The 24,808-nt window shown below is 45.8% G+C and overlaps 1 protein-coding gene across 1 annotated transcript; it reads left to right on the top strand.

Moving 5' to 3' along the window:
* Nucleotides 1-15,455: 15,455 nt before the first annotated feature.
* LOC104365516 (protein FAM162B) lies at nucleotides 15,456-20,900 on the top strand. The gene is made up of 4 exons (XM_032991884.2): nucleotides 15,456-15,730; nucleotides 17,576-17,681; nucleotides 19,064-19,172; nucleotides 19,843-20,900. The coding sequence occupies exons 1-4, from the start codon at nucleotides 15,508-15,510 to the stop codon at nucleotides 19,948-19,950; spliced, it is 546 nt and encodes a 181-aa protein (XP_032847775.2). The 5' UTR covers nucleotides 15,456-15,507; the 3' UTR covers nucleotides 19,951-20,900.
* The last annotated feature ends 3,908 nt before the right edge of the window (nucleotides 20,901-24,808 follow it).

Genomic DNA, 24,808 nt, shown 5'->3' with positions numbered 1-24,808 from the left:
GAAATTTGCTCCACTGGCCCCTGGCAGAGCTGGGATCCCTCTCTGTGTATGCATGTTTAACATCTTCCTGGTATACCCAGTTTCTTTTGCTCTCCTTGGACGAGCTGCTTTACTCCCTCTGTTGCTGGCTGCTGGCATCTGCTGAAGAGTCTCAAAGAGCATTTAGGAGTTGGCATTCATATTCCTTACCCCTCACCACTCTGGCCCAGTAGCTGGGGTTGTTCAGCAGCCCCTGAGGGTCACATGAAGAATTGGTGTCCCTCGGCGCTGCTCTGGAGGCAGGCTGGGCCCAGCACACCTGCACCTATTCCTCACCCAGGCAGGCTGGTGCCCAGCAACCTGGTGTTTGTCGGGTTGAAAAATCAGCAGTGCCAACCAGTGCAGCGTTCCTGGTAAGGGAGAATGCTCTGTGCTGAGCAGGTGGTCGAAACGCCTGGTTTTTTTTTTTTGCTTTGAGGCAAAAAGAAAATGGTTCTGCTTTGGATCTAGCTAAACAAGAGTGAAAGGAAAATTCTTGGAAAGAGAAAAGTAGAAGTGCAAAGGAAGGACGTTCACTTTGGATGGGCTCAAAATGCAAGTACGTTTGCAGTCAGGAAACAGAACACAGATGTGTGCAGTTCCAAAAAGCCACATGTATAACATGGAAACATTTAAAAAAGAAGTATTTCAACTGACACGTCTATATGTACGTAAAGCACTAAGTTCGGGGCCAAGCTTATAAAAGCAAATTTAAGACCTCAAAGTTATTTCTATTGCAGAGACTGTTTGTAAGTGTGAAGTCCAATTAAAAAGAAAATTTAGTTTCATTTCTATCCCACTATTTGCAACAGGACACTTTCCAACCAGGGCTGTGTGGCTGTGGGCTAACCAGCAGAGAGCAGCGTCTGCTCATGTCTTCTGCTCCATGCCCAGCACCCGTGGAATCGGGGCCTGCGTGGGCTTTTTGTGAATTATTTTTTTGTAAGAAGCAGTAGCATAGACTCAGAAGCAGCATGCATGTTTTTAACCGAAGGCTTTATTTCCTTCTTTCAGCTGTAAATCTAATTTTCCATCATTTGGTGGGTCTGTGGCAGGGCTTTGTGTTGCTGTTTGGCTTCAGATCCCTGGCTGTGTTTGATCTGGGCACCATGGCACCGCACCGGGCTCTGAGGGATGGGGCATCTGCCACACAGTCGTAGCACGGCTGTTTGGAGAGAAATGAATGAGAATTGAGAGGTACTGGTGTGTGAGCAGAGCTGACTCGCTGCTCAGGAGTGAGGAGGTGATTGCACAGCCTATCTGTTGAGGGCAAAATCATGTATTTCCTGTGAGTCACCTTTGGAAGGGGTTGGGAATGCTCCACCAAGCCTGATCCAGCAGAAAATCTCCAAATGGTCAAAATGAAACTGGGCTTAAAACAACTCAATGTCTGCTGGCCCCAAAGAAATTACTGGGGCAAAAGGTTTTACATTGCTGGAAGAACCTGGTTTCAGTGATTTTGGTGATGTTGTTTTCCTAGTCTAAATGGTCTGTGTTTTGGAAGGTTGGTAAATACAGATTACAAAGTACCGAAGAAGAAAAATACTGAAGTTTATCAAACATCTCTTGAAATTTAAAATAATTATCTTCTCAATCTGAGCTGATGTGGGAGGGAGGTGAGTGGTAAGTTGACATTTTGATTTCTTGATTTGGAATGAGGAAATTGTTGTTACAACTGTCTGAAGGATGAGGAAAATCTCTTCCAATTTAGCGCTCTGATGCAAATAAGGCAAATGCTGGCAGGACCCTTTAAAGAAAAAAACCATGTTACCGTAATGATGCTAGTTAGTTATTTTTTAAAAGTTAATGTTTGGTCCTCCATTAACAGGATTCTGGGAACCAATATCTAATCTCCAGTGAGGCCCAGGGAAGATCCAGATCCTCTGTTTAGATTAACCTTTTGGGTAGGCAGTAGAGGGGAGGGGAAAAAATGAGCTGAAATCTATGGGCTGTAGGTAAATGGCACTTGATGAAGGGAATGAGGAAAGAGGTCTATATATAGAAGTGATTGTTCCCATGTAAGTGTTTTTCATCAATTTTTGTAGATGTGTTGTCTCTAAAAATACAGGTTAACTGAAACTTTTCAACCAAACCTCTGGTCTGGTCCAGAGCATGTACAGGCAGAAGACCAGCTCCTGGCTCCGGTTCTCCTTGTCCTCCGTCATCCCCTGCACCCCTGCTGGGGCAAAATGAAATACGTGTGATCTGAACTGCATGTGATGAGAGATTTTCCTCCACTGTGAACTTAACCTGTTTCATCAGCTCATGCTGACTGCAGCTGCAGTTTCATGTTGAGCCTTTTGACCAGGTCTGATTTCAGAGGTCCTTGTTCCTACCACCCCTCCAGTTCTGGTCCCGGTCCCTGGTTAGCAAACTGGTTGAGTTTATTGCTATGCAAGAAATAATAACTTTACTCTAAATGATTTCAGTATAATGAATTTTTTGAAAAAAGAAACAACGAACAAACAAACAAACAAACAAACAAAAGAAATAAACAGTGCTGGTAGTTTTTGTCACAGAATCACTTAGTAAATCCCCTAAAGAGTAGAGCCACGGAATTTGGATGACTCTCAGACAGCCTCTAACCAGGCAGGGGAGGAGGTGATGTGGAAGTGAGTAGCTAGGGTGAAAGGGGAGATGGAGAAGCAGGGTAAACTGGATCTTCCACTGAAGGAAATGCTGTGGGAAATGGCAGCCTTATCTGGGCTGACTCCCCTCCATCCAAGTCAGGCCAACTGACAGCATAGCCACAGTTACTAGAAGAAGGCTTTCTTCCTCAAGAAAACAATCACAAGAAGTCTTGAGATAACTTTATTGAACTGATTTATCAGTGCATGATAGCTTAGTCCATTATGAAAGAGTAAAACTGCACTGTACTGAAGCACGGAGCCAGCGTGGAGGTGGATGTGCATGTGCCTCTTGACTGTGATGTGCAGCTCCTTCTGCCCAAAAGGCAGAGCAGAATTGAAGAGGTACAGAGAACGGGCCAAAAGACAGTCTGAGTGTTGGAATAGGCTCTGCTCATGCAAGCAAGTAACAGGAACAAGGATTTTGCTTGGCAAAAATCAGGGCTGGAGAGCAGAGCTAATAGCCATATCTGGAAATCATGTGAGGAGTGATGAAGGGGACTAAGGAATGGCTGTTCACTCTTTCTAATAATTGTAGAGCCAGAGAAAAGATGCAAACTCACCAGGTGGCAGCTTTAAAGTGAAAGGAGGAATGTTTTGTCCAATGCTAAGTCCAGCTGTGGAGCTCCTTGCCAAAAGGTGTTGGTATTTAATGGTTGCATGGCTTCAAAATCATTCAGAAAAACTAATGAAAGGAAAAAACCCAAAACCTCAGCAAGACACTACCTCTGGTTCAGGAGACATTGAGAATACTACGAAAGTGGGTCTCTAATACTTCTATTGCTCTTACGTTCTTCCCTGGGAGTCTGTGCCAGGCTGGTGTCAAGATACTGGCCTGTCCGGGCCCTTTGGTTTGATCTCATACAGCTGTCCTGGATAGCAAACCTTGAAGTATGTGATTCATATTTGCAAACCTTAATTCATTTACAAGGAACTGCAGATTGTTGCCAAGAGAAACCTATTGAATTTTCTCTCTTGTGCGTGCTCTGCCAGACGTAAACAGATTCATGTTCAACAGAGCCTGAACGCAGTTTCATCTGGACATCTCCCTGTAGTGCACAATCCATGGAGTTCCAGACTTTCATTATTTCTCTTCAAGCAATCAGGAAGGCAGAACTTCTTCTGGTGCAGACCTTCTTACTCTAACCAAAAAGCAGGGAAAGCATGACTAGCTTTGCTATGGGGCAGCCTGAGCTCCACCATGTGGAACAAGCAGCAAGCACCAATGACACCAGCTTCCCTTCCCAGGAAGGATAACTGTTCTCAATCAGTGTTAATAAAACTAAGGTAAAGAAAGATAATTCACTTTTAAAGATGAATCGTGGCGTTTGCCTGAAATCAGAGAGCTAACGTTCACCACCAGCACCTAAAGTGGATGCAGAGAAGGAAAAAAAAAGGCATGCAGGGCTCTTCCCTTCCTGTCACTGACTTTGCAGTAAAGCACACTCAGTCGCTGAGCCAAGCCTTGGCCAAGAGCCACTGCCAGGCTGTCAGGCATGGGAGGCTCTCCAGCAAGGGGCAGGACGCGTACGCAACCCCATTTTGTAACTCCCTGAGATGCTCTGACCTCCCATTCTGGTCATTAATCAAACTTGAGCGAATGACCACCAGGAGTTTTACTGCTTAGTTTTACTTAGCTGAACATTGTTCAAGTACTTTGAAAGCAAAGGAGGAAACAAATGAACAAACACCAAGTAAGAGTCAAAAGGAGCAAACATAGGTACAGGACTGATTGGGAAGGCAGACAGCAGTGGGGGAAAGAGTAATATAGTGGTGTATTTGATTCAGCTGTTTATCAGAGAAAGGGGAATGCTTAGGGGAAAATCTAGAAATATGTAGAATACTGTGAAATAATGTTGGTTGTTTGAAAAAAAGCTAAAATAATCAGCGGAATCTGCCATATTCCACCTGTTCAGAGCTACTGGGCTGTGACACGGCAGATCAAGTGAAGGCAGAAAGGCTGTAAAGAGAGGCTTTGATTGCTGAGGCATCAGCCAGGGTCCAGAGCCGGTGACCTGGGGGAAGCTAGCAGGAGGGTGAGTCGCTGGAGAGATCCTAGGTCCAGCTGGAGGGTTTGAGGCTGGGCAGAACTGAGTGCACTGCTGCTTCTGGGATCTTGGAAATGATCATCTGGGATTGATGTTTCCATGAAAATCAGTTTGGGAGGATTGTTTTGAAGTTTTTCATCTAGGAAACTGGATGTCAATTAGATATAGAATTGATTTGATAGTTTTTTTCAACAAACCCAATAAAAATGTTCCCATCAGCATTTCTGGCAAGCTCTGGCCAGCCTGCTCGCCTTGGACAGTGATATGAGAGCCTGGAGGTTACAGCGTGGAGTTCGTGGGGCAGACACCATCCTGTCTTGTTCCCATCACCTGGCTGCCAGGCTGGACAAAGCTTGTGGCTGCGTGGTGCTTGTGGCCAGCTCCAGGCTTTGGCGGGGGGAGAGCTGACCATGCTGCTGTGGGAGACCTGAAATCATGCAGCTGTAATCCAAACCCTGGGGCTGAGAGTAAACCCCCTGCCCCGAGTCTCCAGAGAGTCAGTTTGGTGCCATAAAATGAGGCCTCTCTGCTTGTGCTGGGCTGATGCTCCAGGCATTAAGACACTGGGCAACTGTACATTCAATTTTGGAAGCACAGACTTTGATTAAATCCAGGATTTACAAAACAGAATCAAAAGGAGGAATGGGAGTTGAGGGGGAAAGGCACAAGCAAGGAGAAATGTCGGTAAACTGTGAATCGGCAGAATTGGACTTTCCAGCTCCTTTCTTGGAGTTTCAGCAGAGCTAACTTCATTAGAAGAACTAAAAGACACAGGCCTTGACAGAGAAGCATCTCCATCTGCTCTGAGAGCTGTGGTCCTCCGGAGCTCTGCAAATGCTAACGGATACGGACTGTGATCTGCGCTTTTGTCAGCCAGAGTGTGTTCTGAGGACCTTGGCTGTCCCATGGCATTGTCTCACAGATGTCTAACAGATGCTCCTTCTGCACCCCAAACCCATACAGAACTGGGTAGTGCTATACTTCGTCTACTAGGCTGAATGTCCCAACTTCAAAGCTTATACTTTTATGAAATATGAACAAACATTCAATTTCTCCTTCACTTCACCTTCCTGAGGGCTACTGGTGGTGCTTGAAAGGTGCCTTCACTCTGTGTGCATGTGTGCGTGTGCTGGATTTTTACCAGTGTGGATGAAAGGCATACCAGCCTTGTTCTCTGTGGCTTTCTGTAACAGGCTGGGCTGCAGGTATCCAGATCCCCACATCACTGCCCGGTGCACTAGCGTGCAAATCGCTGCAGGAGCAGGGCTTGATCTGATCTTGCTGAGCCCCACTGCTGCCTCTCACTAACCCTGCTCTCCTGGCACTGGGGATTAATATTTTCTTCAGTTGGCTTTAGTTTTATAGAGAATGCATAAGTCATTTTCTTCTTTTTGACCAAGACACTATCTTCAATACAGAGAATCAAGATATTTCTACATTTAAACTCCATTGCAGCAACATAGCCATATTGACTTCACTCACTGAAGACAGCAATGCTTGATGGCTCCAGTGCAAATACAGGTCCAAGCACAGATTTTGGAGTTGGTTGCGACAACAGAGTCACCTTTTTGTTCTGGAAATGATGAATGGTTTAGACATGGTAGGTAGGAAAATAAAACCTGTCACTGGAAAACGGATGAGGGCAGCATTTCCCTGTAATGTCAGGGCATGCGTGTTCCTCTCTGAATAGCTTTTCCTCTTACGTTGGCAGTTAGTGTCTAAGCTCCTTCCAGAGGAGCCTTGCCAAACGTTCTGGGTTTTCATGGGGAGTTTGGGGGCCACATTGCTTCTGAGATATTGTCGTGTCCCACTCAGATGAGGGAGGCAAGTGACTTAGATTTGTAACTCTGTGACGGCGTGGACAATGGTGCGACAAGTCTCAAGGTCAGAGATTTATTTATTTCCCACAATGTACTAATTGGACACATGATAATTGGCTAAGTATATAATGAAGTGATATAATATGCCTTGTGTTACTTCATGGTAATAAAGGAAAACAGGCTAAAAAGAAAAGAAGAGAGATAGAGAGTAGAGAAATAGACATGACCGGTTTGAGGTCCTGTGTTGGTCCTGTCTGAGTTCATCAGGGATGCATCCATCATCTTCACATCTTCTATTTTCTTCTATCTATTCCTTGCTCTCTTTTCCTTTCTACCTTTCACTCCTTGCACCCCCCTCAATTTATACACACTTTCCTTGTGTCTATCTCTTGGGCTGACCCACATACCTACATAGCACATGTATGGGGAGGAGTAAGGTGCTTCATGGGATGATGTAATTAGCATGATCTTGTTAATCTTCTTTAGCATAGGCAGGGGTGTCAACTTTCATATGCACCTTGTGGATAATGAAACAACGGTTATTCACTGGAGAGATGGCCCTTGAAACTTTACAAGACTCACCAGAGCAGAGCCATCCTGCCTGCACAAGGCTCCCTCCTCCAGCTCCATCCTGTGCTAATCAGGCTGCCTTATCAGCTCCAGACTCCACATTATTCACCCCATAACTATAGTTTTGTTATTTGCGAGTATTTGAAGCATTCCTCAGCTCATAGGGACTCTGCTTTCCCTCATTCTTTATCTCTACTTTCATTGTTTTTTTTATAGTGGTTGGGTTAGGGTTTTTTTTAATAATTGTGTACGGTGAATGGTGTATTTGCTGTTTCCCTGGTTTTCTAAAGGGAGAAATGGCCACAGTAGCTAATGGGCAACTGTGTTGATGAGACGAGGATGCAACAGAATTAGGCAAAGGTCCTGTTACTGTGTTTTTCCATGTTGATGCTGTTGCCTCTTTCTCTGTTGACATCTTCCTTGTGTCATGACCAGGCCCAGGATGATATTTGACTGTCAGGACAGTCTGGGAAGTCTCCAGCTGATACTGTTGGTCCTGGAAGGCTTTCCCTGCAGAGCCAGCTCCGGCCCTTGCACCGATCACTAGTGTGTGCAGACCATGTGGCAGATCCCCTGTTATTCCTGGGATGTTTAGAGCTCAATTTGCTCCTCTGGGCCAGATGGGAGCCACAGTGTTCCCACAGCCTGGGTTACTCTGTAAGACCAAACCAGCAGTGGGCAAAGCCCCTCTCCCATCTCACTGCAGTGCTGCCATGGATGAGTTTATATTTTACCTTTTGGAGTTTACTTTTAGCTGAAGATTGGATTCCCTGGTGCTGCTTAGCATGTGGTACCACTGAGCTGGCACTCCTCCCACTCGTCCGGAGTGCTAAGATTCATTAACCTGCATTTACCAGCTCTTGCCGGGGAAATGGTGAACAGTGAGGCCTGGTTCAGGTAATGAAATGACCTCCCTCTCACATCTGATTACATTGGTGCTTATTATTTCCTCTCTGTGTAATTTTGCTTCCCTGGAAGCTTGTTTTGTAAACACTAATGACTGTGCAGGTATGGCCCAAAGTCAAACCAAGCCGGCAGCGCTGCAGGAGGCTGGTGAGCTGCGTGGCCTGGCTGTGTGTGTCTCCACACGTGCTTCATTCGCTAACGTGAGGATGGAGGCAGCCCCTGCCCTTTTTGCTGGAATGTACTAGGAACAGCACCAGGAAAGTTGCAGCCCTCGGCATCCATCATGAGCGGCTTATACCCTTTGTTCAGGTATCAGTGCTCTGTTTTATCCTGCTTAACTGCCCTTCTTCTCTGTCACTGAGTTTCTGAGAGATATCTACCATGATCCCTCTCCATTTGTAATTTAGTAGCCAAGAAGAAGACACATTCCTCTAATTTCTTCCTGTTTTCCTTTTCTTCCTGAGTAACCAAAGCAGTGCAGGCTATTCCAGATGTCTTACCTGAGGATACTAAAACTGTTTTCTCTCTACTGGCACGATTTTGCTTGTACACCCTAAAATTTCATCTGTTTTTTCTATGGAAGCATCCACTTGGCAGTCTGGAGTCACCCTAAATTGAACAAATCTGGCCAGAAATCCTCATCCTTGGCCCCAGAGAGAATTTGCATTGTGTGCTCTTTGTCCCATTTCTACAACACAAGCCTTGGAGGTCATCCAATTTTCCTAGACAGTCTTCTCACCAACCTCTGTGTGAACATTGTGACACCATCCCCACTTTAGCCGCTTCCTTCTCCAACTTACCTTTTTTTTTTTATGAATCTCCAGTTGTCCAAGCATAGTATTTGCACTTGTGAGAGACATTTTACTAAAGTCTAAGCAAATAAGAGCTGCCCGCTTAATGACACTGGAAATATGTCATGTATCTGTGGTAAGCTCTATTCTTGAATAAATTCCTCTTTCAGTAAGACAGCTCATTGCAATGGCTTGGTGTATGCATTTCCATGACGTACACAGTCCAGAAAATGCAGGACAGTTTTGTGTTATTGTTGAAGTCCTGTTTATGTAGGATGTAATTTCTTTTTCTGTAGCTCCTGCCCCCCCCCCCCCCCCCCCCCCCCATCATCACGTATCTTCTCAGGATGAGTCTCTCATTTCCCTCCACCTCACTATTTCTTTACCACACTACGTAGGAGCACCAGTAACTGCCTGGGACTCCCTTGTGCAAGGCACTGTGAGAACAAGGAGCAGAGGAGTCACCAGCCCAAGTCTAAGCCCTACAGCAACATGCATGAGCCAGTCCCTTAGAGGGCAGGCAGGTGTAGCTGGTGGTTTGAACAAGGCACAAAGACAACACTGCTTCACCAAAGCCCCAGGACCACGATGCAAAGCCCCGTGTGACAGATTTTCACTCTGCTGCCCTCTCCATACTGCACCTGGGGGACTGCGCATCTTTTAGGAGATGCATTTCCTTGATGGTCCCTTTGGTCACATAAAAGCTGCTGGGAGTAAACCTCATCCTACAGGTAGGCTGTGTCTCACTCAGGAGGGTTTGGAAGGGTTTTATGGTCTCTTTAGAGGGATTGTCAAGACACAATTCATAGATTTGAGGAGGCACCCGGCCCTATTATGGACTACTGTGGTACACATTGCCGGGACAAACTGTCCCCAGGGCAGTGCCTCCCCCTGTGTTAACCGGGATACATTTGCTCCTGTATTGATTGCATACATATTCAGCCAGTCACTAAAAGGGGAAATTTGACCCCACAATGCAAGGGCTTCTAACAATCTTGTCAGGTTTATCGGACTGATCGATGGTACATGACTTCTCCACAGGAGCTGAAAAAAATATGTCATCCTTATATTAAAACAAGTGTGGAGAAAAGACATTTCCACAAAGAATTGTTCAATCTTTTTAAATTAGGTTTCTTTTTCCCTAAACTATTGACTAATGGACTGAAAAATTTCTAAATGCATCTGTTTTTGAAGACAATACCATTTTTCTCAGGAAAGGAAGTCATTAAGTGACAAGTGAACAATGAGTCTCTCCTTGTCAGTGTGTTCCTCAGGCTCAGCTGGGGAAACAGGTGTGGAAGAAGTATAAATTAAATGGTTCTCCAAACCCTGGGTCAAAATGTAAATTGTTAGGATTCTGGTGGGTTTGTTTACCTTTCAGGGTTTTGCACATTTTTGCTCTATGGTCCAATTGTGCATTATTCCATAAATCAGTGGCCTAGTGCAAAGCTCATCACTGCATTCATTTCCTTGGTTGTAAAGGCTGCAATTTCATCACAACACCCTGAACACCTTGGAGGATTTCCTGTTGGTCCTGGGATCTTTGCTGCTTACACCTGGCTGCTCCTCCGTGATGAAGGTGGACTTAGGCAGCCACCCCACGTTTCAGCCCAATCGTAGGTGGCTGCTGCATGTGCCAAGTCACCCTGTGCTGGAGGTAACATGTCATTTCATTGCCTCTGTATGATCATCCCAAACTCTGGGGAAGGTCATACTGGGGCTTCGCCAGCGCAATGACTAACTTTTGTTTCGCTGCCGTGAGCTTTGTCCTTCTGACACCAGCTGTTATAAACCCTGCACTTTGTACCAAGGGCACGTCAGACCCAGCCCACATCCCGTTTTAATATTTGTTTGCAGAGGTTAGCAACTCTAGGTCCAGCTCGCAAGTTCCACTGAATTTGACTCTTGTTAAGACAATTCACAACTGCAGTGCTGTGTCCAACAAATATTATATTTCATCTTAGCTAAAAACCTGGAGCTCATGGAAGGGAACAAAGCAAGATTGGCTTATGGGCCCTCTTGGCTACAGCAATGTCCCTTGTTTGTTGGCATTTCCATCAGGAGAGGTAGGAGTGGGTTCTGATGCTGTTCCAGGGGTGAACACAGTTTAAGCAGCAAAACATCCAGGCTGTTAATTGGGGTTTAACTCTCTTAAAGCTGAATGTGCTTAACGGCAGAGAAGATGAATCTTCTTCGATAAGGATCGTTTAGAGATCCTTACCCTTGCAATGTCAGGTACTTCTGCTCAGATTGGACACACTCAGGGCCAAATCCTGCTGAATTTTGTGTTAGTGGCAGACACAGAGAACGGCTCAGATCTTTTTCACCTGGGGGAACTGGCTGCTCCTGTTGTAGAAAATGCCATGTGTGTTACATCAGTGACCTTTCCCTGTTAAGAGACTGATGTCAAAAGGCTCACATGGTGTAAATTAGGCAATATTTACCAGAGTCAGGGAAGTTTGTGGGTTTGACTTTTTCTTTTTAGTAGTATGGCTTAGTGCTTATTTATGGTTGCTAGGCAAAATTTTTCAAAAGGTAGTGACGCTATCAAATTCAGAGGAATAGGGACAATACTGGTAGAAAATGCAGGACCTTTCAGTAACTGGATAGAGGAATCCTGATTTAATTTTTTATTTAAAGCAAAGCTGAAGTTTAATACAGAGAGATGGGAGAAACTCCTTCATTGTCACTGCTCTCTTTTAGTAAATGCCTTGTTTTATTGGTTACACGTGCGATTATAAAAAAAATTAATCTGAGTGTCCTGAAATGGATAGAGACTCATACCGGTGCTTGTTTTCAGAGCTCTTTATCAAACCCTCCGAGTCTGGTTTTGCTGTAAGATGTTGTGACTGTTCCCTTGATTTGACTTGGCCATGATGAGAAATAGTTAAGGAGCTTGTAGTTTCTTGGGATTTGCATTTGACTTTCCTTAGGGTAGCCAATTTGCTGATATGGGGAGGATGTGACTCGCCTCTTGGAGAGAACAGAAGCCATGGGAGTGCTGCTTCCTGGGGACCCTGTAGAGGAGGGACAGGTTATTGGGCTGGGAGTCTGCAGGTAAGTGAGACATTTCAAAGCAATTCATTGCTCTTGCTGTGTTAAATTGTACTGCTGTAGAATACACAGTTGCATGGAGGAGTATTTCCTGGCTCACTTAGAATTTCATGAGCCACGAGCCCATCCAGTGTTGCTTGTTTATCTCGTCTAGGAACCAAGACAGAGCTCTGCTGCATATTTAATTAGTTGGGGGGAAGACAAAGAATTTTAAGATAAGATTATCTTCTGCTCTTCCTCACAGCCCTCATGTAAAAATTTTGCATGGCATGCAAAACAGAGCCATTTGGTTTTGAGGACTCTGCACATGAAAACAGCTTTAGAGAGTAATACTTTTTTTGGTTGAATACTCCTATGAATTCTTTTGTGTATACGACAAAAAATTTGTTGTGCAATCTTATGAAAAGTAACCAGGGGATGTAAAGAGATGTGTGAGAACCTGTGGCTTCTGGAGGAATAAACTTTTTCACTCTTGTGGCTGTTGAAAGCAGAAATAGAACAGGTAAAGAAAACCCAAGTCCAAGTTTCTCATTGCTGCGATAGGCTGAGAGTAATCAGAATTAAGGTACTGGGAATGACAGTATAAAGTTGGTCAGAAATCAAAGAGCAATGGATTTTATATTGTGGCCTTACAATTCTGGTTCTGCAAAGGCTTTTGTGTACGTTTAGGGAGGGCAGGATGACTGGCTGCTAGTCTTTACTGCGGAGTCCGCTGCAAGAGCAGAGTCCGCAGTGGCAAGAAAGGGTGTGAAGATGATGCAGAACCAGGAGGGAGTCCTGTGAGGTTTTGTGTTTCGTTTTCCTCCTTCGGTGTCGGCACCAGTGTGCGGTAAGTGTAACAGCTACATGTCACTCTCACGCAGGAAACAGCAATGTTGAGAGTCTGACCCACCACCGCAGCTGTGAACCATCCTCTGCTCTCTCTGAGCCAGCCTGCTCCTTTGTAACTCAAAAACCTTCAGATCTGTGCTCTCCCCTTGCAGTGAGGGTCAGAGGAAGCCCGGGGGATGTCTGTAGAGCTAGTCAGTGTGAGAGTTTTTATCTGTATTGTCCAGGGCTTGCTGAGGAGCTGGGGTCCTGCTCCCCTCCTGGCAGAAGGATGTGGGAGGAGAAGATGGTGTTTTAAGCCTAGTTTTGCTAATTCTGCATCTCTGAACAAGTTGTTACTGCTATAAAATAAACTCCATGTCTGTGAGCTTAATGGTTACGAAATAATGGTTGCACTCTGCTAATGAGTCACTGATGGGTATATCAAGTGACAGATTGGTGAGGGGAGTGAATGGATGAGCCTCACAGGGATGTTTTGGAACCTGGGCAGGGATGGACGTGCATGTACTGGGCTAGGCACAAAACATCTCTAAGGAGGACTGAGCCTGTCAGGCTGCACATACATTAAGGCTACCTTGGTCCATTCTGCATCTCTCTGCGGTTCAGGAAGGTATTCGAGCTGCTCTGGGCCAGAGAGAGATCCACAGTGCACAAGGGAAAGCTTGATTTCCTAATGCACCAGTGTATATAGCTTTTCATTAGCTTTCATGCACTGCAGTAAAACTCACCCTGGCATTAAGCATTCATAGCGCCAGAGAAATGAGTAAAAATCAGGAACAAGTAACTGCCTTTGTGGTTTCCTGAGGACCTCTGTGTCTTTGCACCTCTAAATGCTGGCATGATAAATCCTGAAGTGCTTTTTTTGCTCACAGCAGATGTGATTAATACAGCTGTTAGCTGGTGTGTCTTCTAGAGGAAACAACTGGCAACCCCTAGGTGAGTAAGCTGAAAACCCCGTGATTTTCTCTGCATTTGAGAAACTAAGAAATAAAATAATAATGTTCTTTATTTTTATCTTCAAAGCCCTAATCGGACATGACATAAGGACGGTCGCTTCTGCAATAAGCATTTTGGAGAGTGCCTGTTGAAGTGAAAATGCTCTAATGCTCTGCACAGCCGGAGCCCCTGGGGGGTCGGGTGGCTCCAAATGTGACATGAGCATCATGGCAGCACATCCCGTCTGCTGCCCTGTAGCCCCTCCTGCCTGCCCAGCCTGGGGAGGGAGGGATGTCCAGGTGTACAACGCCTCTTTTCCACTCAGCAGCATTTCTGCAAGGTGAGGAGGGGGCCTGCGGCGGTGCTCAGGGCTGCCAAGCCCTATAAACTTCACGCTAAAAATGCATCTTTCCTCCTCCTCATGCCCATCTCCCCCCAGGGAAATCCTGAGCAGGATACAAATAACTTTACCAGGTTTCCCTTCTGCTTCTTCCAGCATAATCACATCCACTGATTCCTGCTTGTTTGCAGGTCTCATTTGTAGCTAGAAACTCAAACCACCATTTATTTTCTATATGGGTTCCTAATCTGGAAATTGATCTAATTTGCTTTACCAAATTACAAGCAAATTAAGCTAAACACATTGTGTTATGTCCAGATGCATTGTAGAGATTTCATGAAAGAGGAAAACCCGCATTTGTCATCACTGCAAATGTCTTCTTTCCTCAGTATCAATAACTTTGTGTTCTCAAAAAATATAAAATCTCTCTATAAATGGTGGAGTTTTTCCTTGGGGCCAGGAGCTGGGTAGCTGGAACTGCATCTGTCTCACATCTTTCATCCTCTCAGCCCTTAAAGAATACCCTTGCCAACATCCCAAGCTCTGTTCCCTTGCAGTTCCTCCACTTGCTCTTAGACACACTTTGATTATCTGCAATATTGTATTTGATAGTATTACTAAATAGTTCTGAAATTTTTCCTTTTGGCAACTGCTTCTTCCCTTCCAAATGGATTTTTTTTTTTGCTTAGTTGTCGGTCAGCTTTAGATACTTGTATGTCTAAGGAGAATAAATACCCCACTGCTCCAAATGAGACAAGTATTTTGCATTTCCATTTCCTGACCCATCAGGGAGAATTTTGTGCAAAACACAAGAGAAATGTTAATGTGATAAAATAGTACTGATTTGGGTTCATTCTATGGTTAGAACAGCTGATGTTATGGAAAATATCCAGCACTAACCAGACTTCATGGAGACTTAATTCAAAGAAAGCGAATACTTCATAGGTACTGCTACATTTCAGTGACAATTTTACTGACTGACAAATACCACATCACCAGAGGTTTTTGACGTAATTTGTTAGTTTACTGATTTAAACCTGAAATATATCTTAAAACTATTTTTTTTGCCAGGAAAGTTTTCAGTGTGGATGTGAGATGGACTCCCCATCTGCATTTGTAGCCACAAACATTGGCTTTAGTTTCCTTCTGCCAAACCGCATTTATTCAGAGATAGGGGAAATGTGGCTCCTCTTCAAAAGGTCTATTTAATGCAACTGATTGGCAAGATTATTTTTTAGCTGAGAACAATTAAGAACTCTAACAGCTTAACTGGCTGCGATAATTAGCAGTTTCTAAGCCTATCTTTGGGGAAATATAGCATGCTGTCCCGTTTTAGTCCTACCATAGTAAGGACTGAGCAAATAATGTAAATACCCACTGCTCTCCTGAGCGGCTCCTTGGGATGGAGAGCCTGGGCTGGCCGGGATCTCTGCCTGCCTAGCTCGGGAGGTGTGTCCTTTTGGTAAACACGGGTGATAAATTTAACTAGTCAGCGTGACGCAAGCGAAAACGGTTGGCAGCCAGGGTGGAAATGCACGCTACTTCCTGCTCGTAGGAAGGGGTAGTTTTATGTTAAGAACTCCTAGAAGCAGCCTTCTGGGCTCCTGCCTGTCCCCCCGCGTGCTCCCAGGCCGGGGGGGAGGCCGTGGCTGGGGCAGGATGCTGGGGGGGCTGCTGGGGCGCAGCCCTGGGCTCTGGTGGCGGGGGGCTCGGCTGGTCCCGTGTCCCGCCAGAGCCGTGGGTAACAAAGCGAAGGGCGCTCGGGACGAGGCTCTGCAGACGGCTAATGCAGGTGGGTGGAAAGGCTTTGGTCACTGTTTCGTGGTGCGGCGCGGAGGGGAAGGGTATCTGCAGGCAAGGGTGAGAAAAGGACCCTTGTTCTCACCTGTGGGTGTGTTACTGCAGTGGGGTCACAAACGCTCCCGAGACACGGAGCAAGCCTCTGGCCGGCACAGTGCACAGGGATAAAGTTTTTTTGGTTTAAATAGTTCTCCTCCTATCGCAGCAAATACAAACTGATACTTCATGTCAGGGAGCCTGGTAATTAAAAAGCTAAAAATACCTTCCTCCTCCTACCCAGGTTTCCAGAGGAGGATGGGTGCACGTCCCTGCATGTGCAGGGCTGGTGCAGGTGGCAGGCTCGCACCCCCCTGCTCCCCCCCCGACACTCCCTGCCAGGTTACAGCCATAGCTGTGCCTGCTGGCACAGGCAGTGCCCTGGCTTAATCTGGCAGGCAGCAGGCATGGGCAGATCCCACTTGGCCAAGCTTCCTGGCATGGAGATGGTTTCTCTTTGGGGTCTGTACCACCACCTCCTTGACGGTGCCTTTGCAGACTCCTTACCTTAGTGAGGCTGGGCTGCGTGGGGCTGCCTGTGCTCCTGTGGGGTGGCCGTGGGGCTTTGCCCTTGCCTCCACTGGGACGGAGCCTGTCCTTTTAGCAAACCATCTTACTGCTTGCAGCAGATCTGATTCAGACGCTTGCTGATATTTCTGATGTGGCTCTTCTGGTCTCACTAGCACTCTGTAAGAGAGGTAAGAGAAGCAGATTGAATTTACCTCAGGGTCTGGGTGCCAAGATTTATACCTGGGATTTTTCAGCCATTCACAAGTCCTGGCATGCATGAGCAGGCCTGGGGCCAAGGCCTTTAATGTAATTTCACCATCTCGACAAGGGCAGAAAGAGGTGCTCCCTGGGCCCTGTTCTGTAGTGGCAGATTTCCTTTTGGCAAAGCACCAGCAACAGCCAGGGAGTACAGGAGACTGAGACTGGGGGCATCTTCACGTCCATCCCTTCTTGCACGACCACGGGGCATTTCTAAACACCATTCCCACATTTTCAAGCACAGGGCACTAGGTTAGCACCTTGGGGGCACCCACCTGGGTGTGCGAGCAGTCCCAGCTGCCTTGAGATGACCACTTGTACAGGTGTGCGATGCAAAAAACAGGATTTGAGCTAGTCATTGCTTTCCCTGTTTTTGTAGGGTCTCCCTGCCACTGCCCTTGTCATGGTCTGTCATTGGGCTTGTTTCCATCAAGAGGAGCCAGAGTCTCTTTCTCATTGTGCTCAGGGTGACAGCATGCTAATGGCATCACCGTGGTAGTCTGGTGGGGTGTAATGTGTCATCATTAGAGTACAGTAATGTGGTACCCAGCCTGCATAAGAACAACTGCCTGCCTCCCACCAGGCTGTATTTTAACAGACCTCATCTCTCCATCAACACTTTTAGAATGAGATGCTGTCAAGGAGTTATTACTGCTGCTGGCAGTTTGCTTAACTCACTAGTTGGGCCATTTAAAAGATGCTAGCAGGGTGAGATCATGCTGTGGGCTTGGGTGACTTCAGCCCTGCATTCCTTCCCCTCTTAATCAGGAAGGTTAGAAGAGATTCTTAGTTTAAATCCTACCTAAAATAAAGAAAAAAAAAAAAAAAAGTAAAATTAAATAAACTGAAAATGTAACAAAGCATCTCACACCAGCTGCTGAGTCCTTTTGACATTAGAAGGGACAGTTGGCTGTCACAGAATAGAAAAGTGCTAATCTGAATTTTTAATCCTTTTCCCCCTGTAATGACAGCTTTTTTCCTCTTCCTTTCTTTAAGATCAGTTCGTTACTATCTTTTACAAAATCTCTTACAGGTTACAAAGCTTTCAGAAATGAGAGAAAGCCTACAGATTTTGATAAGAAGGTGTTAGTATGGGCAGGACGCTTTAAAAAGAAGGAGGACATTCCCAAGTACATATCGTAAGTAGACCTGTCTGAATGATGCTTTTGGGTGTGAACATCCAGATTGAGACACCAGTCTGCATTACCCAGAGTTGTGTTCACACAGTGAGGGTTAGCGCTCCCCCATGCTGACGGGCCCTGCTGCTACCGATGTCCAAAACTAATCTGAATTTTTGGGAACATAAACTTTTTGTCATGCCCTGTGAAATAAACTAGATTCACTTGTTTCAGATAGCTTAAGTTTCAGACTAAGCTGAAGTGTCTTGCGAGACAAGTGGCTTTGTAACTCAGAAGTCATCATGGTAAAATATCATCCGCTTTGGATATTTCCATGCTTTGCTGGTTCTTATTGATTAGCTATTAATAATGCTGCATAAATTTCAAAAAGAGGTTGGGGCTATATACAGCTTTGGTGGCAGAGGTCTGCAATGTGTTCCTCAAATCTGGGCTATGGTTTCACCTCCTTGTAAAGGTATTTAGTTAAAGGATTGTCATGCAGTTTTGGAGAGCTAAGGCTTCCTGGCTTGCGACATTCTGGGGGCTCCTCCAGCCAGCCTTCCCCTTGCAGGTGTAAGTAAATCCATGGCTGGGTATGATTTCACGAGTGACTCACTGCCGCGCTGCAACTGCTTGCAAGCATGAATTGTCGGATAAATGCCGTGAGTCACTCATGGAAGGTGGTGATTTCCCTGCGACTGTTCAGCTGCTTGGGAAGACAAGTCCTCATGGATGGTGTGCTCGTCTGCTCCGACCCAGCTCGACCTCCCGCTGCAGGCAGGTGCCCGTGGGGCTGGTGCCAGCTGCCTAGCAGAGGGCTACGCTGCAGCGGAACAGGGCTACCAAGCACCACGTGCAGCTGGGGCGGGGATGTGGCCACACACCCACCCGCTCACCACTTGCTGTGCCTCTTTGCTGTGTGAAAACTCTGCGTTGCTCTTAGCCAGAATGTCATGCGTGTGTGTTCATTCCCCTGATGGTCCCGCTGCTTGGCCCTGGTGCCACGGCCCCGGCGTCTCCTGGTGTTGTGCAGCCCTGCAGCACCCACAGGTGGGCCCCTCGTAATTCCATCATCATGATGGAAAGACTTCCCTATTCTTGTCATTTTTCAAGTGTTCACTCTCATATGCAATTAAAGAAGTCAGGAGTGCAGGATTTGTTATTCCTGTTGTTACTAATGACTGAAATAGCGATGCCCCACCTGCATGGGAGGGTGGCTAAATCTTTTCCCCATTGGCTAATTTTTTGAGTCCTCCTCTACATACCTGCAAAAAGAGGACATTGAAACACATTGTACATTAATGGGCAGTTGGTGGAAGACTTGATGGTTCATCGCCCAGCTCCCCATGATCTCATTTCACACATGCTGCTTCAGAATGGAAACTCTTCTCTGCCTTCCACAGGTCTGAGGTCCTCGATGCAGCAAGAAACAGCGTCAGGATAAAGGTTTGCTACATCATGATTGCACTGACCTTGCTGGGCTGTTTGGCCATGGTAATCACAGGCAAAGAGGTGAGTATTGTTTCTGGGTGAAATGAACTGTTCCACTTAATGTTATGGTCTATGTATGCTCTCTTTGTAAATAAGTGCTAGGGTGGCAGATAGGTTTGAGAATAAGTCCGTATAAGCAATATTTGCACGAGATCTGTAACACCCTGTTCTCTGGAGGAGAGATTGGCATGGGGAAGCACAACTTGGCCGTTAATGTGTTCCTTCTGACCCACTTTGCCATAAATTCGTGCAACGCAATGCTCTGTATCATCGTATCTCAACAAGAAGTGGGTCCAAAGGTAGTGGAGTAGCTCAGGCAATGCCAACGGTGCCTGCTCCTGCCCTGTATCCCCAGGTCACAAGGCTCCCGTGGTCCTGCTCGCCTAGCCTGAGTGACACCATGGTCACCAAGAGCTGTGACACTCGCTTCTTCCCCTCCCGCTGGCAGGGAAGGAGGGTCTCCAGCCTGACTAGCACATCCCACTGTACCCATAAACAATTTACAGTGTAATTTTCCTGCTAATCAGAGCTGCAAATACTGAAAATTTGGTAAAGCAAGGAAACACATTGACTTCTGTCACTGCAAAATATCAAAAAGAACAGTGGAGTGTCAAAGCAAGTGGTGCGGATGTGAGGAAATTTAGTGGTGGGAAATGTGTGCGTGTAGTGATTTTCACCATTTCTTTTCAAGGCTGCTAAAAAGGATCACACGTTGCTGAGAGCGAACATAGAAAAGAAGGCCAAGTGGAAGGCTGAAGTGGAGAAAGATCAGGAGATAGCTGTTGGGAAGCCACAATGATTTGGAACAGATTTATTTTAACAATGGGAGATAACTGATTTGCACACGTAGCATATGTACTTGTCTTCATTTAACTCATCAGAGCTTTTTTCATTGAAACTCTCTCAGGACAAAGACTTCACTCCTTAAAATCTGCTCTGTGTGAACTGGGAAACTCCTATGGAAACTCCAACAACTGCTCTCTGCGGCCTCTGTTCTTTGGCACTGGGTTCAGCTGAAATACAGAAACCTCTTCTAAACTGGAAAGTGGGGGAAGCGTGAATGCAGGACTCCCCAGCTCAGGATCAGCTTTTTGTGGTGCTGCTGATGCTCAGCGTGGCTGTGGGGCTGTCTCCTCGCAGCCAGGAAGGATGCAGCCCTACACCAGAGAGCATCCCATTCTGTGCAACGCCTCTAGGGCAAACAGTCTTGGCCAAAGTGACCCGGGACAGGGGGAAAAGGAGTCTGAAATATGTTCTGCAACCACAAAGAGGTAGATTGTCTCTACCTCTGAGTCTGCTGCCATTGCTGTCCCCTCTTCCTCCCCAGCCCCTTGTGGGATCCCCTGGCTGGAGGAAAGCGGGGACATGAGGATGAAGAAGGGCTGAAAAGATGGAGTGTGAGCAGACTCTGACTGATTTGGGCCAAAAGAGGCTTTGGGCCAGAGGAGATGGTGGTGATGTGGAGCGGCAGCATGGGCACATGGAATGGTTTGGTTGCTGTGGGGCAGCCTGGGGAGCCTGTGCATGGTGAAGGGAGCCTGGTCTGGAGGCACCTCTTGTCCTGCACCTCACTGGTTTTGCTTTTGCATCTTCTGCTTCCAGTCATTGTCATGGGAATTCTCTAGCACTTGCTTAGTTGTGGTTTTAGTCAGGAGTAATTGTTAATACATGGTTTGCTAAAACTAGATTCTTTTTAATTATCATAGTTCATTAATTCATAATAAAACAGCTGTCCAATTACATCTAAAACAACAGCTTCATTTAAAGTGTCACTAAACTCTCTGGGATGATGTTTAACAGATGGGAAAGGTCCTAATGAAATATAGAAAGTTATATTTTCATGAAGTGATTGAACTCCAAGACAGACCCTAGTTCACGCTTGTGGGTGCTGACAGTCTGAGCCCCTGTGAATCACTCACTACCCCTCAAGCCCTGTAAGGCAGGCTGGTGGAGCTGGGTGCGCTGCATGGGGTGTCAAGGGACATGGAGTGACAAAATGCAGCTATCTCACCCCAGCTGCCATAGGAGATGGGCCTATAACCATGCTCAGCCTTTGTGCCCTGTCCTGAGCATCACACCAAGGCTTATTGTAAGGTTTATTACTCAGAGTGCTTGTGCTCCAGGGGTGTCTGGCAGCTCCTGCTCAGATTTCTAAGGTTTATTGTGTCAAAAACTCATGTCTACTTATTGCTGGTGTGTCACTCCACAAACAAGCTGCTGGCAAGGACAGGCTGGGGCACTGGTCAGCAGACTTTGGGCTGAGACTGCATCTCCTGTGCTTGTGGTTGCTGGGCAGCTTTCTCCCTCTGATGCTTCTTAGGAACACTTTTCTCCATGTTGCAAACCTGTTTAAGATGAGGAGCATGTGTGAGCAGGATGTTACTACATCTGTCACAGCTCGGTGTTTGTAATGCTTATTTCCAACTCGCAGCCCTATGCAGTACAATTCACCAAAACTGATGTCTGCTCCCTACAGTATTCCTCATGAAGTGCATCTCAGGGAAGGGAAAATAATGGTCTAGGTCAGGCACAGAGTGAACAAGTGTCTGCTGAGAAGGCACTTTTGCCTGCACAGGTAATATAGGCTCTTTCATTTTACATCACCTGGTTTTCTTGGTTAATGCAATAAACCTCAAGAATTACCTCAAAGTCAGTGCTCATTTTGGGATGAACTAAAACAGCTTTGGTCAGTCTCTTAGATTTTTTTTTGGGGGGGGTAATTCTTAAATGGTTTTCATGTGCCATTTTTGAGAAGGCACCTGTAATACTTCAAGGAACCCATTTCAATGCTCATAAACAAAAATCCACATCCATGTTCTGAGCTTCCCTGGCTGAAGCAGGAAAGGAGATTAGCATAACCATACATAAAGAACAAGCAGATTAATTGTGACTTGTTCCACACTCTACTCTGCACTTCCCTCTGCCTGGGGAAAAAAAAAAACCTGCTTCAGGTGTGAGCTATTATCCAATCTTTTTAAACAGCCTGGGTCTCTGTTGACTAGTGCATAAAGCTGCTGCATTACACATCATCATTAAGAAAAAGGAAAAAGTAATTCCTCCTCCCTGAGCCACAGGTGAGGGGCCACTTCTGAGCGATCAGATGACCCAGGTGCTTTTGGGGTCTTACAAAGAGCTATGACTGTTATGTAGGGAATAATCCTTTACCAGTTCCGGCTACACTGTTACTAATTTTGATATCCTAATATTCCCCCCAAAATCAATCTGACTAATTGCTTGTGCTCGGTTGGTGCTGGGTGGCTGCTGGCCCTGGTGTAGCGCAGGCTTGGCTGGAGCCCTCCCCTGTCATAAGGGGAGCTGCCAGCAGAGGATGTTGGGTTGCTGATGCCTCTCCAACACTGGGACTTATCACTGCTTGTCAAAATCCATTTCCATCTGTGTGTGCAAAGTCCTTTGACTCTTCTCTTGAAAGGCTTCTAATTAACACAGCTTCCTGAATGTATAATTGGCTAATCCTCAACACTTTACAGTCATGAGGTTTTTTTAATTTCTCCTCCCATCTATATTGCTTCAGTGTCACACCCGATCCCCTAGACATTTAAAAAAAGAGATGAGAGTTGTTATAAGGTAGGAGCTATTATTCCCTTTTTTAACAACGTGCCCTGTATTTCCCCAGCCTGGCCCTAGGAACAATGCAAGGGGCTGACTCTGTTCCCATGCAAGGGATGGAGCTGAGCACATGTTGCTTTGCTGCAATGCTCAGGAAGACTAAGGGTGAGTCCTTTCAACTCTCACATCCTTATTTACTGCTCTGTACTGGGAGGAAAGAATGCTTCATCCCTTGCAGGATTTTTGCCATTTTAGTGAACTCCTATATAGAAATGGTTAACAATATGTTGGTGGCTGGTGCCATAGGAATTTACATTATAACAACAATTATTGGGGAAGATTTTTGCCTCGTAGCTGGAGTTGATCTAATTCTGCTTTCATTAAAATCAATGCTGCAGCTCTTCCTGGCTGTGGATTAAGGTTATCATCCACCATTTTTTGAAGTTTCAGTGATTTCCAGAGACTCAGCTTCCCCAGGGAGCCAGGCTGCTGTGGGGCAGAGCTGGGTGGACCCCGTGTTCTTCTGCCAATGTGGTGACCTCAAGCTCGTGTGGAGACTCTGCATCATTAACATCCCAGTGCCTTGGAGAAAAGGTGTGACATGGGAAAGCCTGAGATCAGGAGATCTCAGTCCCTTCCTTCCTCACTTTACCTCTCTTTTTGACCTGCTCAGGGGGTTTCTAGTGATGCTTGATTTCTTCTCTTCTGTCTGCTGTGTGCAGCATTTCTCCTGGGATGCAGCAAGGCTGCTGTGATTCTGTGCTTGCAAAGGAAGTTTTCCCTGCATGCAGGTGAAATCTTGCCATTCAGAAAGATCTTATTTTAAAGGCTTCCCTACGCTTTCAGTGGTTAGTCTCCCACCAAGCGTGGAAATTACTGCTTATTTTAGGGCTGAGTGCACTTCAGCTTCCAAGCATTGGACATTGTTTTCAATATAGAATATAAAACATCCCATCTCAACTCTTTCTTGTGTGCAACTAGTCACCTCTCAGCGACTGTTTTCAGTTTGATTTCTGCTATGTTCAAAACACCTGTAGTTTCTAACCTTTGCTTGGTGGGTATCACTGGTTTACTGGCCAGTTACGTGACTGACACTACAGTGAACTTATTCCTGTATCAAGTGATATCCTACATTAGCAGTCTCTTCATAAGAAATCCAAACATTTTTTTTTTTGTTGTTTTAGTACAGAATCAATAATCTAGTACTTCTGCAGAAGGAAAGGATGTAAAAGCTTTGCAGACTTTACTGAATACACTGGAAATTAAAAAGCGGAGTAGTTATGCATCAAAAACTCATTCTCCTCTGCTTGTGCTCAAGGCACCAGCACCTGCGGGAGCAGCATGGCCAGGCAGGGGCTGCAAATCTGCTTTTGTTCCTGGGACTGCCAAGGCTCAGTTCAAGCGAGCTTCAAGGTTGAAGATCTCCTCTGGGTGAGATGCAATGATGGTTTGGATCTGTAAAGGCACCTGCTCCCTCTTACCACAAAGATCTCTCTAGCTTGGAGCAGCCTCATGCTTTCTCTTTTGTTCAGCATCATTGCAGCAAATAAGCACTGGCTGGTGTTGGCCCACAGGTATGTGGGGTCCTCATGCCCATCATGATTGCAGAGATGGCTTAAACACCACTCTCCTGTTTGGATTTGGCACAAAGTCATTCTAGCCTAGCAGGAAAGCAAGGCCAATGTTCAATACTTTGAACTAATTAATGGACCATGCATTGAGGTAACATTAAAGAAATTTTCCATGGTTAAGTAGTTTGATGATCGTTAGTGCCAGTATGATTTATTGCAAAACCTCTGTGAGAGTCAGATGAGTAGGTGGCTCTGGGAGGACCTGACCATTTCATTTCTTTGCTCTGTGAAAGATTCGGACACAAACCTCAACACTACATTAGTCTAACTGGCTCCACACCTTGTCTGTGCGTGAGACAACTTTCTACATGGAAATCTAAAGCTGGGATTTGACTATTCCTCTGCAGCACTGTATTCCTTAGTGAAGGGACCCAAATCTTGAGCTATTTGAGCAGGGACTGTTGTGTGTGTGAGGGCTTTCCATAGGGAGGAGGACAGTCTGGAACAGGATTTCATAGG

Source organism: Tyto alba, unplaced genomic scaffold, assembly GCF_018691265.1.
Source record: "Tyto alba isolate M040663 unplaced genomic scaffold, T.alba_DEE_v4.0 Super-Scaffold_5, whole genome shotgun sequence".
NCBI classification, from domain to species: Eukaryota; Metazoa; Chordata; class Aves; order Strigiformes; family Tytonidae; genus Tyto; species Tyto alba.
The sequence above is the reverse complement of the archived record's forward strand: the minus strand, read 5'-3'. Positions and strand labels throughout refer to the sequence as shown.

Coding starts and splice junctions, on each gene's coding strand:
- LOC104365516 (XM_032991884.2), top strand. CDS start 15,508: ATGTTAAGAACTCCTAGAAGCAGCCTTCTGGGCTCCTGCCTGTCCCCC. Junction 15,731..17,575: donor TCTGCAGACGGCTAATGCAG/GTGGGTGGAAAG, acceptor AATCTCTTACAG/GTTACAAAGCTTTCAGAAAT. Junction 19,173..19,842: donor TGGTAATCACAGGCAAAGAG/GTGAGTATTGTT, acceptor TTTCTTTTCAAG/GCTGCTAAAAAGGATCACAC.